The sequence below is a fragment of the Lichenostomus cassidix genome, chromosome 4A (assembly GCF_008360975.1).
Source record: "Lichenostomus cassidix isolate B80296 chromosome 4A, HeHo_3.0, whole genome shotgun sequence".
Taxonomy (NCBI): Eukaryota; Metazoa; Chordata; class Aves; order Passeriformes; family Meliphagidae; genus Lichenostomus; species Lichenostomus cassidix.
Window position 1 is genome coordinate 11,194,501 of NC_139485.1, and position 17,382 is coordinate 11,211,882.

At 44.1% G+C, this 17,382-nt stretch overlaps 1 protein-coding gene across 2 annotated transcripts in view; it reads left to right on the forward strand.

Moving 5' to 3' along the window:
* Positions 1-17,382, forward strand: part of NRK (Nik related kinase) — an 82,508-nt gene that overhangs the window by 38,533 nt on the left and 26,593 nt on the right. The window contains exons 10-18 of one of the 2 annotated variants that reach the window (XM_085060519.1): positions 383-558; positions 1,773-1,845; positions 2,249-2,444; positions 3,753-3,917; positions 4,652-4,807; positions 8,256-8,408; positions 14,007-14,138; positions 14,949-15,016; positions 16,126-16,241. In XM_085060519.1, coding sequence (XP_084916645.1) covers positions 383-558; positions 1,773-1,845; positions 2,249-2,444; positions 3,753-3,917; positions 4,652-4,807; positions 8,256-8,408; positions 14,007-14,138; positions 14,949-15,016; positions 16,126-16,241 — 1,235 coding nt within the window. Of the gene's footprint in view, positions 1-382; positions 559-1,772; positions 1,846-2,248; positions 2,445-3,752; positions 3,918-4,648; positions 4,808-8,255; positions 8,409-14,006; positions 14,139-14,948; positions 15,017-16,125; positions 16,242-17,382 lie in introns of both variants that reach the window. The other variant, XM_085060520.1, reaches the window with a different exon arrangement.

The window sequence follows — 17,382 nt, forward strand, 5'->3', positions numbered from 1 at the left end:
GTGGGGCTAAAGGCAGTCACCTGCCCTACAGAGAATTACTTTGTGTTTCAAATGAAGAGTATAAAGAAAATCTTCACCATATCAAAAGGTCAAGGGCATTTTTTAAAGGCCTGTGTTGGCCAGATGGTAGTTTTATTGATCAGGGTGTAAATTCAGGGTAACAAATCCTCTGAGGGGGTGGTGGGTTGGAGTTCCCATCGTTCCCCCTCAGCACTGTACTGGTCCCAGGAGTCTCACTGGTGGCAGAACTCCAATTGTGTCTCTCAGTTCCAGTGTAGAAGAAAACCTTACCAAGTTAGTGCTGTCCATCACACAGGGGTAGTCCTTGGTCCACAAGTTGAAAAGTATTATTATTTTTTCTCCACTGTTCTCTGTTTTTCAGGTCAAAGAAGTTCCTAAACTTCGTGGAAAGCTGCCTTGTGAAGCATTATTTGCATCGTCCATCCACAGAGACCTTGCTGAAACACTCCTTCATCAGAGACATGCAGAACGAGCGGCAAGTGCGCATCATGCTGAAGGATCACCTGGACAGGACCAGGAAGAAAAAAGGAGAAAAGGGTAAAAATCAAAATAAAAGACACTTCGGAGAGCAGGTCCTCTTTGGATTTTGGCAGCAGAGCACAGGGCTTGTGATACTTGTGAAAATGCCTGTGCATGGCAGACTAAGGGTTGTGCAAAGGAGACAGAGACATGCTGACCAACAACCCTGCCCTCTCTCCTTTCTGTATATTTTCTACTGCCAGGGGCACTATGGGGATTAGGGACTGTGAGGGCAGACTTGGAAAGCACAGTGGTGCTGGAAGGTGTCCTACAAACTCTCTAGTTTGAAAACAGGAATATCTGTGCCTAGAATGAAATTTCTGTTGCAATGTAGATTTACTGGCTCCAGTAGTAGTCGCAAAATCTGCCCCCTCTTTCAGCTATGAATCTCAAAGCACACTGGAATGGGAAGATAGTGAATTAGAGTTTCTTGCAAATGCCCTTGAGAGGGGGGGAGAAATGCAATGATAACAGTCACTTCTTCATAAATAGTTCTATTCTGACCTGAAAAATGCTATTTTTAATCAAAACTCCCCTGAAAAGGAGAATAGTGAGGAATTGCCAGACTACACACTTCAAAATAGCAACTTCAGAAAAAAAAGAAGTCCCAGTTTAGCATGTAATATAGACAACAATGTAGGGTGGGATGAGTTTGAAATTATCCTGTAAAAACTTCCTTCATGTTAGTCTTGAAGAGAGCTTTATGGGTCAGCCTTTGAAACTTCATGCTAAAACTACTATTAGTTTTTGTTTTCTCTTTTGCTCACTTAATTGTCCCCTTTGATAGAAAAGAAAACCTGGATTTACTGGTGGCCTCAGCATAGCCATGTCACAGGTATCCAGCAGCAGAGCAGGGCAGTGCAAGCTTTTATGTCCTATCTAAATGTCTTTTTGAAGAACCCCTGTGCTGGTGGTGCTGTGGGGGTTGGGTTTCTCTGTGGGTTTAGCCTAATTTGTTTCAGATTATGGAAGTAGGTTAGTTTTGCAAAACCAATGCAGTCAGTCACGGGAGAAGGTGGGTGTGTGTACAGGGGCTGCCCTGAATCATTATCTGAACTAGATTTTGAATTATGTACATGAATATTTTGCCTCCCCTCAGCCTCCCAGTACAACCTGTGACTTTTAAATTCTAATTCCTGCTTAGCCTATAGCTCAGGCTCAGAAAACAAAGTTAAAGATCATGCCTTAAATAACAGCATACTCCTCTGGTGTTTGTTTATTCTCTTTTTTAGAAGAAACAGACTATGATTACAGTGGAAGTGAGGAGGAAGATGATGAGCTGAATGAAGATGAAGGAGAACCAAGGTTAATTTTATTACTGAAACAGAAAATTTGACTGCCCAAGCTGTTCTCATTGAAGACAGCTCTCCTCAGCCAGAACAGCTTCCTTAACTTGCTCTGAATCCCTAATCTCCTGGGTCCCCTTCGGTAGCTTTAACCGTTTTGTAGCTGTCAAACCTAACTGCTGAGTATAAAATGCCTGTGATAAGCTGCTGCTTTAGTTCACCTGCAGTAGAGGGGAAACTCAAATGAAGGACCCAATAATCAGCTTCAGGCTGGTTTGTATCACAGCAAGCGTGGCTGCAGAGTCAGCTGCTGGAGATCTGTCGGGATTTGCTAACACAGGGCAGCAAGCAATTCTCAAAGCACCTCGTATTCCCTCTTCAACACTATGTTTTGTCACGTAGAAACCTCCTCTTTGTTTCAGCTCCATAGTTAATCTCCCCGGGGAGTCAACTCTGCGCCGTGAGTTTCTGAGGCTGCAGCAGGAGAACAAGAACCGCTCTGACCCTCAGCGGCAGCAGCAGCAGCTCAAGGACCAGGAGAAGTACAAGAAGCAGCTGCTGGCAGAGCGGCAGAAGCGCATCGAGCAGCAGAAAGAGCAGAGGAGGAGGCTGGAGGATGTAGGGCTGGCTTGTGTTGTTATTCTATGTCTCATCCCTAATGAAAGATGTGCCGGTAGGGAGTAGGCTCTGCAAGGCAAGAGGGCTGTGTTAAATTGGCAGCACAGCCTGGGTTGTAGTGTTACACCTTGGGAGAATGTGTCACTTCTGAACACAATGATTTTAGATGGGTTCTGTCCTTTTCCTGCTGGTAGCCTGCCCTGGACTCTGAGCAGAAGAGGGAAGGGCATTTTGGTAGAGTTACTTTGGTGGTGGTGGCCCTGGCAGATGGGATGAGAGATCCCCATTTCTTCCTAATATCCATTTCCCAGTTTGGAGTCTGCTGGTCTGGCCCAGAGTCTTGGACCTTTGTTTAAGATATTTAAAGACAGCTGCTTGCCTTTTCAGCTGTTGTCTTAGAGGTAGAGCTAAATCATAAAATCATAGGACCATTAAGGTTGGAAAACACCTCTAGGATGCAGTCCAACCATTAACCCAACACTGACATGTCCACCACTATATCTTGGCCCTAAGTGCCACATCCACATATTTTTTTAACACTTGCAGGAGTGGTGATTCTACCACTTCCCTGGGCAGTCTGTTTCAATGCTTGACCAGCCTTTCAGTAAACAAATTTTTCCTAATATCCAGTCTAAACCTCCTGTGGCACAACTTGTTTCTTACGTAGGAGAAGAGCCCCACCTGGCTCCAGCCTCCTTTCAGGGAGCTGTAGAAAGCAATAAGCTCCTGTGAGCCTCCTGTTCTCCAGGCTGAGCCCCCCCAGCTCCCTCAGCTGCTCATCAGATGTGTGCTCCAGACCCTTCCCCAGCTCTTTTGCCTTTCTCTGGACACACTCCAGCCCCTCAATGTCTTTCCTGCAGTGGCACAACACAAAAATCACCACCGTGTCTCTTCTCAAGAGTATCTGACAAAACTCAAGCATTGTGTGAACACTCCAGAGCTGACATTTGTGAAGCACAGTGCTGCTCCAGCAAAACGGGAATGCTCTGGAAAAACCCTTCCTTCTTGAAATGTCAGGAAGACATTTGTCATTAGGTTAGTTGCCAGCTGTCAGGGAGATCACACATGCCTCATAAATGACAGATCTGCCCTGGGCTGCCAGAAGGGCAGAGGTTTCACTTCAGGTTTGGCAGTCATGGTGGTGGCAGCTTGTCCCTGCCCACTTCTGCTCTGTGGTGTGTCAGGTGTCCCCCCTTAGTGACTGCAGGGCAGGAAATGGGCCTTGTGATTAATGAGCACTGGCATCAGTGCTTGGTGGGTACAAAAGCAAAGTAGAACAAGCAATATTTCTCCCTGGCTCTCTTCCAGCACCAGAGGCGAGAAGAGGAGCTACGAAGGCAACAGGAGTGTGAGCAGAGGTGGCCAGAGGTGAAGGTCGGTCAGAGGAAAGAGGAAAGGGGTAAAGAAGACAAAAGGGCTGTGGAAGATGAATACTTCATAGTAGATGGACAGAGGAAATTAGAAAAGAAGCAGGTATGAAGAGGGCGTTTGCTGACAGCTCCCTGTTCCTGTATCTGATGTCTTTCTCAGTTCCCTGAGGCTGTTCCCATCCTCTGAGTCATGAACCAAAGAGGGACTTCACTATTGCGTTTACTGCCCCTTGTTCTCAGAGTCAGCCTTCCTTTGAGTTAACTTAGATGTTACTGAGTCACCTTCCTTATCTACAGCAGGGACATTGCCTCTCCCACTTCTGTCCCTGCTGTTTCTCTGTGCTGAAATGGTCTTCAGTCTGATTAAAATTCCATCACCCTGAAAGCTTCCAGCATCAGCTAAACCTAAGCTTAAATCTCCAGTCCCCATTTTGCATTCAGGTTGTAACCAGGACCGTTTCATTTTCACAAAAACAGTGGAGCAGAGGTTAATTCTCATGCTGAACTGTCATTACCAAGTCTGTCACCTTGCAGCAATGTTTTTGTAATGTTTCAGTTGCAAATTGATTTGTAATCAAACAGAAGCATGGAATGTTTGATTAAAGACCTCTGGTTTTAGTGAAAGTAGAAAGAGCAAATACAATTTTCTGACCTGCCGTCTAAAAAGCCAAACAGTGCCACTTTATTCTTCCTGTTGCTCAGGCTTCTGACTCTTCTGTCAGTCCTGCTGAATTGTGGTCACTTTGTTCTTTGAAAAAACAGTATTTCCAGCAGGCAGCTTGGTTGTCCTCCAAGGCATGATTGTCTCTGATGTTCATCACTCTCTGCTTTCAGAAGATGGAAGATGTGCAGCACAACAGGAAGGTGCACCGAACTCTCCCCAAAGATCAGACACAGCTGCTGTCTCTCCAGCATGACCACAAGCAGAAGAAGGAGCCTTCCAAGAGTTCAAATGCAGCAGTGCTTCCTCCATCAAGCAGCACGAGCAAAGAGGTACTGTCTTAGCCAGAGCAGCATTTTGGTGCTTTGCAGTTCATGGTGCTGTGGGAATGCTGAAGCAGAGAGCAGACTGATCTTTAAACCTACATCTGGAGCTTGACCTGTGTCTTACTACACACTTATGCTACAATCTTTGGTTTCCATTAGTAGTCAGAGGAGGAGGGAAAGGAAGAATTGTTCTGTCACTTCTGCTTGAGTTCCTAGAAGCTTTTGATTGGTGAGTGGGGAAATGAGGTTCTTCTGGTCAAGTAGGTGTCATTCCCATGTCTTCCTAAGAGGAATGAAGTAAGGTAGTGCCATCTGAGGTTTAATAGAGCTCTTTGCCTGATGCTAGGGTTCACAGAATTGACTCAGGCACAGAATGGCATCATGCCTCCTGAGCACAGATCTCTGTGCCTCAGCAGCAGCCTGTGATGCCTTTTCTTGTTTTTTATGTCCCAGGATAGGATTTGGTGGATCTGGGATAGCCACAAATAGTCAGCCTATATTGTAATCCATTTTTCTCCTTTGCTAATTCTGACGTTATTTCTGTCAACCAGCTTGTTCTACTTACTGTCACCATATTGTGGAAAGCTGTGTGTCCATTTCCATACGTTATCCTCTCATTCCTAGCATACTTATTTTGCTCTTTTTATATCATCCCGACTGGTTAACCCAGTTCTACAGTTGGTGTGATCTGTTGTGTCACTAAAGTCTGGGTCAGAAATCTCAGCAGCTCCCAGGTGCCTGCTCAGTACAAGAGTGGATGTGATGTTTTCTGCAGTCATGGCAAAGTGTCTTCCCAAAATGCCTAAGCAAAGGCATGAGAGAGCTCAGGCACATGTAAATAGGAGAAATGCAGAGTGCAGCTTCTTAACACCTTGCTGCTGTCTTTATGCACATGCCACCTTTGTCACCTTCTTGTGTGTGTGTGCTGCAATTATTCCCTGAGCTGAAATGTCCTATATTAATAAATAACTAAATGTAACTGCTAGGATTGGTGAAATTATGAGTATTAGTAACTGAATAGAGTCTGTAAACAGCCAAGCAGTAACACGAAATCAGGAAACAATATTAAGTTCTTTGTCAGAGAAGCAGTTTGTGAAAACAAGAGTAATTCTGTTTGAAGTGCAACTTAACTGTCAAAACCACAAATGCCCTGACTCTAAAGGCTTTATTGTACTGACTGATTAAACAAATCGTTACTGAAATTTGAATGAGCTGCTCTTGAAATCAGTATTTGTTTGATGATGGAGGGCTGGGTCTTATTCCAGCTGAGGAGTAAATTGAGTGTGGACAGAGAAGTAAGCTGCTTTTGCTAAATACACAACATCAAAGTCAATAGAAGAGCTTTGTCTTTGCTAGGCCTTTAATGAGTGAAAATGCAACTGAGATGATTAGTTTATTTTCTACTTTGTTGTAGTTAGAAGACAAAAAACCAAAAAATACCATCTTAGATACTCATCTCTGCTATTAGCATGTGTTTTGTAAGTGACTCCTTTATAGCAAAACTAAGTATGTTACAGAATTTAGTGTGCAGTCACTGTTAACTTCTAATTTAGTGGTGAAATACACCACTAACAGTATCATTAGTTGCAGATAAAGTGCTGCCTGCTTTTTAGGTTCATAGCATAAGGCTTTTGTCATTATGGCTTCCATAACATATTCTAGGATAGGATTCTATTTTAAGGATATTGTACAATATTATTTACTTCATCTCAGAACTTCTTGGAAGTGACAGATCCTTCCACTGAACTGGTAATTGGAGGCACAGGGTTGCATTTTTTGGTTTAGACTTTTTTGTTTCATAACTTTGTGGCGATTTAAAAATGCTTTAAAGTTGTAACTGTTTTTAAGTGATAAGTCAGCGATTTTGCTCTTGTTGATACTGATCTTCAGTTCATTAGCCAGAGAGATGTCAGTTCCTCTGTTGGGAGGGATCTGCATGGGGACAATGGTAGCCTACTCAAGAGTGAGTTTGTACTTTTTAGGGGTTAGTGGCATTTCCAAGACTAGTCATCCATACACAGAAACTCTTGAGAATTACTGTTTCATTGAGACATTAAAAACAAGCAAACAAAAAATCCTAAAGTCCTTGAAAGTCTCAAGTTTGGTATTTCGGGACACAGAACCCTCTCCTGGGAGTTCCTTGGTTTTGCCATTGTGCTCATCCTGTCCCCAGCAGGTCAGGACAGTTCTCCCCTGCACATCTGTGCCCAGATGTGAGCTCACTGCTGTATCTCATCCCACCAGCACCAGAGGGAAGGAGATGGGAGGCAGAGACTCCAGGCTTGGTCTGACACTGCACCAGCTCAGTGCCTAGATCAGGGCTGGCATCAGTCCTAGGAGCCCAAAGTGTCACCTGCATGAGTTTGCATCTGGATCATAAAGCTCTGCATGCCAGCTCCCCTTGGGCACAGAGCTGGGGCTGAATTATCATGCCTTGCTTTTACATTTTCTTTCTTGCTTATGGTAAAATTTGCCTTTCATTATTAGGAGTTGCAGGTAATGAAAATGTGGCCTCAAGAGCATGTAATGATTGAATTCACTGGGGCTAGAATTTCATGGTGTTTGCCTGTGGTTGCTTGCTTTAATAATTTTTTTGTAAGATTTCAGTCTTCTTTTTTTCCACAGTGGAGATCTGTGAGACTGAGTGGAATAATTTTCCATGTCCTCAGCAGTTTCTAGGCTGTGCTAAGAATGTGCTTACCTGTCTGATACAGGCACAAACATCCAGATACAGTGAGAGATACCATTAAGAATGCCCACCCCAACACAGATAACTGGGTATTTTTATGGCATTAATCTCTAGTTTACTGTGTAGAGCTGTTTCCAGACTGCTGAATCAGAGGATATGCTAAAGATTTACACTAGAGAATAGGAATTAGTCATGTTGAACAGAATTGAAAAGAGTAGTGGGGTCAAAACCACAGGATAAAGACTTTTGTAATGAGCAATGTCCTCAGGAAATTTATTTCTTCTGGATCATGTTCCTCAGTCTTTCTCACAGTACAAGTAACATACCAAAAGATGGAGTGTTAAAGGGGTTTTAAGGTAGAAAGCAACATGCAGTAATGTCAGTGCTGTGGAAGGAGGTAATAAATGGACAGCAAAACAGGCTGCATGTTGTCAAAGATAAGTAAATACAGACAGATGATTCCTCCCAGCTAAAATCCCGGCCTGCAGCTAAAGGGGTGGCCTCAGATACAGCAGATGGAAACTCAGGCCCTTCTCCTTCTGCAGCTTGGAAACTTGATGGAAAAGGAGGGAGAGGTAATAGTGGTTTGTACTGTGCCAGGGCTGATCTCTTTGGTGGGAAGGTCTGTCAGAGGTGGTGTGGAGGTGGGACACAGAGGTGGGACACAGAGGTGGGACACAGAGGTTGGACACAGAGGTGGGACAGCACCCAGCCTGCAAAGCCTGGGGCTCTGTGTGCAACTGCTGCTGCTTTTGTCCTTCGCAGGGCGAGGAGCGAGCCAAGAAGAGTGACAGCAGCCAGCCCTCCCTGCAGTGGCCAGCAGCCCTGGGACATGAGGCAGCCCCACACACCAGGATGGGATCTGGGAGCAGCTCCAGCCCCTGCACCCCTGCGCCACAGAGAGCCCTGCTAGTGCAGGTATGCTGCCCATCAGGGTGGTTCCTGAGCAGGACAAACCATCAGAAACAGAATTCCCTTCTCTTCTGGCACAAAGCACTGAGGACTCTGCAAACAGACTCACAGGGTTTGTGGTGCCACCTCTGCTGCTGAGTTCTGTGTGGAATTATGCTTAAGCACTGCAGATCAGGGTTAGATAACAGTTATTTTTTATGCTCAGTGCCTGATTGTTGAGCCCACAAAACTCCTCTCAGATGTTTCACAGAAAGCCTAAGTGACAGTGCTGTTGCAGCCCCTGGATGATGTATTATTTATATGGTGCCGTAAAAGTATGTGTCACTTTGCAAAATAAGTCCAAATCCAGAATTTTTATAAGTGAAAACATGTAAACAAGCAAGATTTTTAGTGATCTTGTGAAAGAATCTAGAAGTATGTGGAGATACAATAAGGAGCAATGCAGAATCAGATTTTGCCAGTGAAGAAAGCCCAGAAAGTCTGAGTCTTTTAAAAACTTTAGTAGTAGAGGTAGAAGTGGGATCTGAACAGTGGGATCTTGGCATCAAATGGGGAAGGTCAGACTGCAGAGCAGGGTGGGTTATGGGTTTCAGCTCAGCTGCATCCAGAGCATGTCATGCTGCCTCACCAAAGCAGCAGGGTGGACCTGTGTACTTCCTTGAGGCTACCTGCAATTATGGGTTATTACTATGAGATTAGGTTGTATTATCCCAAATTTTTCTTAAGCTCATTGCTGATCACTTGAACTTTGCTGAGCATGAGCTTGAGGTGAACATCCTGCATGAAAGATAACAATCACAGGATGGTTTGGGTCAGAAGGGATTTCTATGAGGCACTTAGTCCAGCCCCCCTGCCATCAGCAGGGACACTGTCTACTAGATGAGGTTGCCCAGAGCCCCATCCAGCCTGGTCTTGAAATGTTTCCAGAGATGGGGCATCTGCAACCTCTCTGGCCAACCTTTTCCAGTGTTGCATCACCCTCATCTTAAAAAATTTCTTTACTTTCCTAAAATTCAGGGCCCTGACTTTACTCTTTGCCTGAGCCATATCCCTTTGGACTGTAAACTCACCAGTGTGTGATCACTGACCCTCAAGCCCAGTATTATATCCCCCAGCAGGGCTGCCTATCACCTGGCTTAAAAAGTTACCCTCTGTGCATCCCAGGACTCTACTGGACTGCCTGCAGCTCACTGTGCTGCTTTTCCATGAGATACCAGAGTAGCTGAAATTCCCCAGAATATCGGGAAGCAGCTCTCCCCTGTCTTTCTGCTTTGGGTTTTGCCCTGGAGTGAGTCTGGGAGGTGGAAAATAGCTTGCTGTTGCTGTCTCTGAGTCAAAGCCTCCTGTGCCTTTCCTGCTCAGGTTGCTTTGCTGTTTGGTGATGATGGAAAAATCACCAGAGACAGATGTTGTGAGCGGAAAGGTCTCATTTCACCTGATGGCTTTTACCTGGAAAAATATTTGTGTGTGTCTTCTCACATCCTTTTTTTCCAGGGCCTGTTTGTTGTTTCAAGTCACGCGTCTTGTAAGTGGGCTGAGTTGATGGCCTGGCTTGTAGCATCAAATCACTGGGGAGCTGTTGCAAGGTCTACAAGAAGGACATTTGTATCTTAGCCTTGGGCAGAGGCTGGCAGCTTCCCTGAGGCAAATATTTCAGCCCTGTAATAGCAGTGGGGATGTCCATGGTTTATTGCAGGGCGTTTGGGCTTCTGCAGGAGTGCAGTGGCAGTACAGAGGATAGTCCTGCCCTGCTGAGGTGCCACTCCTGGGATGAGAGGAGCTCTGTCCTAGGCTGGCTGCTTCACCTGGGACAAGTGATCATTCCCCTGTGCCCTGCCAGTGCTTCCTTGTTTGCTAGCACCTCTCCCAGCTGCTGAGGGGAATGGTGAGGAATGAAGCAGTATTTACCAACTTCTTTCACACTCCTTGATGGGAACTGCACTATAAAAAATGTATGCTGTTTAGAGTGATGGTGTTACTTAAGGATAATAGCAGCAAGTGATGCACAGTTGTTGCTGTGTGATTTCAGTCCCTGCTGGGAGGTGCCCTGGTACCTCACAAGGCAGAGCTGCAGCTGACAGTCCGTGTGGACAGGGAGAAGCCAATCTGTGCTGCTGCCTGCTGTGTTCACATGGAGACCACATGAACTTCAATGGGTAATTTATAAATCCCCTGAAGGGTTATTTTTCCCTCTGCTGGTTGGGAGCAGCTGTTGATGCTAATGGCAGCATGTTTGGACATGCTGCCTGCATTAACTGGATGAGGTGTTTAGGCAATCCAAGTGATGGGTCAGGTAGTCACCTGGAGACTAAAAGACACAGCAATATACTTGTGGAGCTCAGTACGTGGTTGCCTTGTTGATTTAAAATAAAAGTGAACTGTGGAGTTAAAATGCAAGCTGAATTCACCACTAAAGAACTTCCAGCCAGGTTTGTCAGAGAGGAATCATCTGTTATCACTGCTCTGCTCAGACAAGAATGACTTCTTATTTCCAACAGTCATATTCTGTGAGATCTTGTGGCACATCCTGGATGCCCAAATCTCTCTCAGAATTATTTCACTGGAAACAGTTCCTGAGGTGAAAGGAGCATGATTTCTCAATGCCTTGTATCTATCTGTCTGCTGAGGGAAATGTGAGATATTGCCTGTTCAGAGTGTTCCAGTTCCACCTGCTTTGTACCAGGTTTGTGTTGCTGCAGTACAGCAGCAGGTCTGGCTCTCTGGTGGTGGTGGTGTGGGATGAGCACTTTTGGACTGCCTGCACAATCTCACAGTCTTCTTCAACAAAATCACTGAGTGATCTTCTGCCCAGCACCTCCTGCTGCCTGACTAGTGGAGAAATTTAGCTCACATCTGAAATTAACTCCTTTTTGAATTAACTGTTGTGGTTTTCCTGTAGGATTTTCTAGCTAGATCTTCTGTATTGTGTGGAGTGATGTGACTGAATCAGAACAACAAGACTAACAATATTACAATAACTAGCTGTGCATAAAGCCATGGACTGCCCTATACCAGAACACATCTGCTCAGAAATTTGAGAAATTCCTCTTCCTTATGCAGTTTCATAACACCACTTGCACTCAATCTGTCTTCTCTGTGTAGATTCAGTTCAAATTAGTAACTTGGGCATCCTCCAAAAAGCAGTGCATCCTGTCTTTTTAAAACTTCATGCTTCTAAATGGTTTTTAGCTAACTCTAGTAATGAGTCTTTTGTGCTATATCACCTTATGTTATCATTTCGTGGATCAAAGTGTTCTTTTCCTTTGCTCTGTTATGTGTCCCTTTATGGTTTGAAGGCACACAGTAGGTAACACTTTCTCTACCAATACTTTCTGTGCATGAGGAGAGCTGCTGTTCTTTAAGCATTACTGACAACAAAAACAAACTAAGGCTCAAATCTCGGTATTTTAGAATCGTTGTTAGGTAGAGTTTTTACATTTTTTTCCAAATATGGATGATTTTATCTGTAAAACTTAGGGGGAATATCAAGCACTGATTTTGGGGGTTATCTGAGATGGTTTTGGCTTGCTGTGGAAGCAGATGTCTGTTCCTGGCTTTACATGGAACCAGTGTACTGGGCAGAGTTTGGATTCACTCAGTCACTGATATCATGAGTCAGCAAAGCTCATCCATGCTTTTAAGCACAAATAGTTTTCTGGTAATCAGCAGGACTCAAAGGCTGGAATTTAGAAAGAAATGGATGTATCTTGTTGAAAAAAGTGGCAAGGAAAGGAAAATCCTCCTATATTCTGATAATAATACACCTGCTGTAAAACCTGCTTCTGCACCCACAATGGATCATTTCAAGTGAACACTTTGCTGCTCAAATAATTCTGGTTAACTAAAAACTATTATTAGTGACAATCATGTTGGACAAAAAGGTATTTTGAAAGGATATAGATTATGAGATGTTATAACTGCTGAAAAAGCTGTTTTCTGTAAAGAGAGTCAACAGAACATATTGTCCCAAAAAGGCAGGAAAAGCACCTGAATAACTAAGTGAACTTCTCAGGACTGGTTTTGGCAGCTGACTTTGCCATATTGATCTGGGAGGCTGGAATAAGACATCTTTGACATCTTTCCCTAGTTTTAGAAACACTGCCTGTCAGTATTTAATTGACGTTGAACATTGTTCCCATGAAATCTAGTCTTGTACAGGGAGTTCATAATCCTTTTATCTTCTTGAAAAGCTGTGTGAAGTTCTCAGTTACTGTGGTTTACTTCTTAGCACAGGGAAACTGGAGAATTTTATAGACTTGGGCTGATAAATCAGTAAAATATTCGTCAGAGTCATTCTTTGAGGAAAGTGAACTGCAAGTGTCTCTGGTCTAAGATGCAGTAACTCAGCTGAGGCAAAGAGTTTGACTCAGGCAAAAATTGCAGACTTCTTTCTTAGTTGGAGTTGCTGGTCTTGCCTTGTGTTTGAGAAAGAGGCATCTCCCAGAGAGCTCTGACCTTGCATTGCTTGGGAGACCTGATGAGGTGAAGCACAGAGTGGTGCAGCTTCAGGCATTTCTCTGATAGTTTTTCTATTTCTGTAATATCTGACTGGTTTTGGCACAGCAATCCCAGCAGACAGGCCCAGCTCACACAGTTTCTGTGTGTTCTGTCTTGGTCTTGTGTCCAAGAGGATTTCTTATTCAGGGAGGCAGTACTCTCAGCTGAGTTCATCTCTGAGTTTCTTCCTCTTTGGAAGACGCTGGTGTAGCAGATCATCAGTGTGTAGAATTCTTCTACATGCAGAAGAAACCAGAGGACCCAATGTTCAATATTTTAGCTTGAGTTTCGTACTGTATACTTCTCGTTCCCTTGCAGTGAAGACTTTGTAAAGAAGTAACTTGTTCCTTCCCTTTCTGTGCTGTGTTTGCTATCCTAGTGCTCTAATTGGACACTGTTAGAGATATGTTTTGAACACAGTCAGTCACAGTGGGATCACCTGGATGTGACCACCCGTGAGGTGTAGTCTGAGCATGATTTCATTTTTTATTACTAAGTTCTCAAGTTTGATTTTTCTGTTTTTCAAGCAATTGAAAGATTTATTCCAGAGGAAGGCCAGGGCCCCCTTATAACCACTGGAGCACTTAGAAGTGTTTGCAGCTGGTAGTTTGCCTCCACTGACTGTGGGCTGGTGGTGGGCATGCAAAGAATAGCTTGGAAATCAACATCTGAGTTCAGAGATTCTAATCCAACAGTGATTAGACTATGGAAATTCTGGAATGGAAGCACTGTCCAGGTTTGAATGAAAAGTAGTTACTAAACAGCAATTTTTGCATCATCCAGGTAATTAGTTCGCTGTGCATTGCCAGTGACCTATTTGTGTCTCCAAAGATTTAAGAAAGGTGTGGAGGTGTATATATATATGACTTGTTTAGTATTCCTTTTTATTGTACCCTTCACCTTGCAATATTTGTGCCTAACATGCTAATGTGCTGGAAGTGAATAACTCACTGCACAGTGAACCAGGTGAGTAGGGCTCTATCCAGTACTCCTTCTGGTCTCAGTAAATATTTGATCTCCTGTGCAGAATCACTGATCTCTGTTAAGACTGGAAGCTGTTCCATAGGCAGGGAAGTGCAATCCAACATGTGTTTTCTTTGTTCCAAGTGTGAGAATTTCCGTGCTAGCAAGGATGTGTACCACAGCAGCTCCCTGTCAGACATGGTGACAGCTCCACTCAGCCCTGGGCAGGATGATGTGTTCTGGAACACGAGCCACAGTGAAGAGCAGCCCCCAAAGGTGGGTGAAACTTGGGATGTTTGGCACTCTTAGGGGTTAACTTTACTGTACTGTGAGTATCCACCCACTGCACGTTGTGAAACTCTGAAAATCTCATTGCTTGTGTGTGAAGTGGGTGGCGTTAACCTAGAAAAGAGGGTGAGAATTTACGAGCAGGTTGGTGGCCTGGGTTTATGTGTATGTGTATAATATCTGCACACAGATAATATCTGCAGGATCTGTGATTGCAGACGTATCTTTTGTTAGACCAGGTATTTATAGCAGCCCTTTTGGTGAAAAATATGGCTTGTTGCAGAAAATTGTGTTAGTTTGTATAACTGAGGTGCTGGTGTATTTCTAACAGAATTTCTAAGAACAAGTCCAAGAGTATTTGAGCAGGGATGCATATGCCCATGTGTGCATTTATTTTGTTACTTTGCAGCTGGGGGTATGTGTGTCTCGTTCCCCAGCCTGTGGTAGCAACATGAGGTAATCCACCACCTGGGGAAGGCTGCACTCAGTGACTGCAGATGCCTTTAAATGCTTTAAATACTGACCAAAAATTATGCTGACTGTGAGGAAAGGTGCAAACCTCTTTGTGTCTGCACCCTGACGGACTGCACAGGCCTGGAGCAAACTGGAAGCACTGCTGGTGACTTGCAGCTTCCAGTGCTGATATATCATGAAACACCTCCCCACAGGTCCCACTGATCCATTGTGCATTTCTGTTGGTTAGTCTGACCTGTTCATTGATACAGGTTAAGCATTAGGTGTATTGACTGAATCTAAAATAGCAATAGCAACCTGAAAATGTTTGATTAAATCCTGAAGGTTCCAGAAAGGACAACCTCGAAATTTTACAGCAGGGATCAGCCTGGCCATCAGAGATGCCTTTCAAGGTAAGTTCTAAAGTGTTTTATGATGATACTGAACCAAAACTTACACTGTATACTTTACATACCTATACCGTGCCTATGCTGTGTTTTATGCTTAAACTGATTGTTTTATGCTGCTGTATTGTCAGCTGGAAAACGAAAGCATCTGGCAGATGCTCTACCTCAGTGCCAGTGGCATTGGCTTCAAAAGAGTCAGGTGTCTGGCTGCTTTGGTGAGAGGGGGTCTGTCTGGCCCCAGCTCCTTGTGCAGGCACTTCTAATTACAGCTCGTGGTGCTTGTTTTGCCTGGTAGTAGCTTGAACAGGCGGCCTGTAGATTATCTTGACAATTTTGGCAGTCTGCCCTTAAGGCTGGTGTACTTTTTTTCCACATCCCAGGAGAAAAGACCAAGGATGTCTAGAGCTCAGCAGTAAAGGGCAGCCCCACTGGATGTCTAATCAGGGAACAGAATGAGTTGGAGAGGTTGGAAAGTGAAGTAGATTTAGCTGAAATAACAAAATGATGTGCAGCATTTCTGATGAGCCAGGGTCAGAAACATCATCTGAAATAACTTTCAAGTGAAATCAAGCCCTAAATGCTCACCACTTGGGAATTACAGGAGGCAAAGCAGAAAAGAAACATATAAGTAATTGTCAGTGTTACAAGTGAGTGGCTTCTGAGACTGGGTTTCTGGCTGAGCCACTGGCTTGGCAACTTATTTTACTGTCCAGTGCATTCCTTTCTCCACTGATAAGTGACTGCTGATGTATCTTCTAGGAAGGTAGTGAAGCAGTTCTGTTGAATTGTAAAAGCCAAGAGATTTTGGAATCAGGACTGACACATGGCTGGAGAGTCCAAGGGAGATGTAATATAGAAGAACATTTTGTAATGACTTGGGAATCTCTGTAATCTCCCAGGATGACTGCCCAGAGGAAACTGTCCCTTCCATCATCTTCTCTTGCTCCTGGGTGGCCCTGCTTGGAGCAGCAGTGAAGATAAAACTTTCCCTTATCCAGAGTATGATCTCATGCTGTAACAGCAGGCAACTCAATCCAGTGGCCCAGGAGCTCTGTTCCAGTCTCTGTTCCTTCCTGCACACCAGAGTCTGATCTGCTTTTTGTCTTTCTGTTCAGTACCCCTCACCAGTCATCCCCCGGGGGACACGCTCTGAAGCTGAACAGTAGCAGCAGCACTCCTGGCACCAAGCAGTGGGAGATGGGATCTCATCAGAGCAGCTGGTCAACCTCAGGTGATTCCCAAGTCAAAGGTTCATCAGTCAGAATGTACTAAACTCCTGTCATGTTAAATGATCTTCTGCAGGGTGTCAAGTTCTGCATTGCAAATGGCATATGTCCTTTTAGTGATGTCTTCTGGTGAGAGGCTTTTGAAAGCCCTCTGGATTTTGTGGTTCCGTGTTCCTAAAACATAAGCACTTCCTCTTTTGAGTGGGAAAAGTGACTGTGAATATATTTTCATATGGAAAATTTGAATTGCCTCAATTAAGAACTGAAAAAAATCATTTCTGTTGCAGTTACTGACACAATTGAAACTCAGCAGAGCCAACATGCCTCACATACAGATGTAATTCAGTGCTAATGTTCACCCATTGGCAAATTCTGCTCTTTGCACTGCGCAGTGATAAGGTGATACAGTTGAGCAGTTGATGTACACTAATATTTCTGCACTCTTATAATGTACTGGCTGAAAGAAGCATAAGTCACTCTCTACAGCACAATATGAAATATTCTTCCAGTATTCTTTTATTTGCAGAAAGGTAGTGGAATTGAAAAAAAAATAGGGCAAAAGAAGTTAAAAGGAAGAGAAGATCTCACCTGATACAGGCAAAGTACAGCTTAGTAAGCTCCTTTGCTGTCACTGGTAGTGGTGTAGGAATGCAGCTGCTTGCTCATGGTTGTGAAGCATTTTGCAGTACAGACTCTAGTTCCTGAGGTTTTGGCAGATGAGGACATGGAGAAGTGGACAGCTTTGTTCCTCTTCTGCTATTCCTGCAGGTGTTTTCTGTGGGTCAGCTGCAGGGCAGTTTCCTTGCAGAGCTGTGGTGTGTCACCAGCCTTGCATCCAGATTGGCCACTAAAGATTGGGAACATGGGGAACCACACACGCCCAAGTCGAAGCTGGGTGGATGCAAAAAATGTTCTGAAACCACCCCAGTGAGCTTCTGAGGTCATTTATTTTTATATTGAGGCTTACATTGTTAATTTAAAAGCCCTTGATAAATGAGGAACAAATTGCTTATTTATTAAGCTTACAAAATCAAGCCAGTTTTGCTTTTACTAACTACACAGAATAGGAAGCTTTTCTTCAAAAGAAGTCCAAAGCACGCTTAAAAGTGCTTGGGTTTTGTTTCTTTTTGCTCTTATGTCATTTTG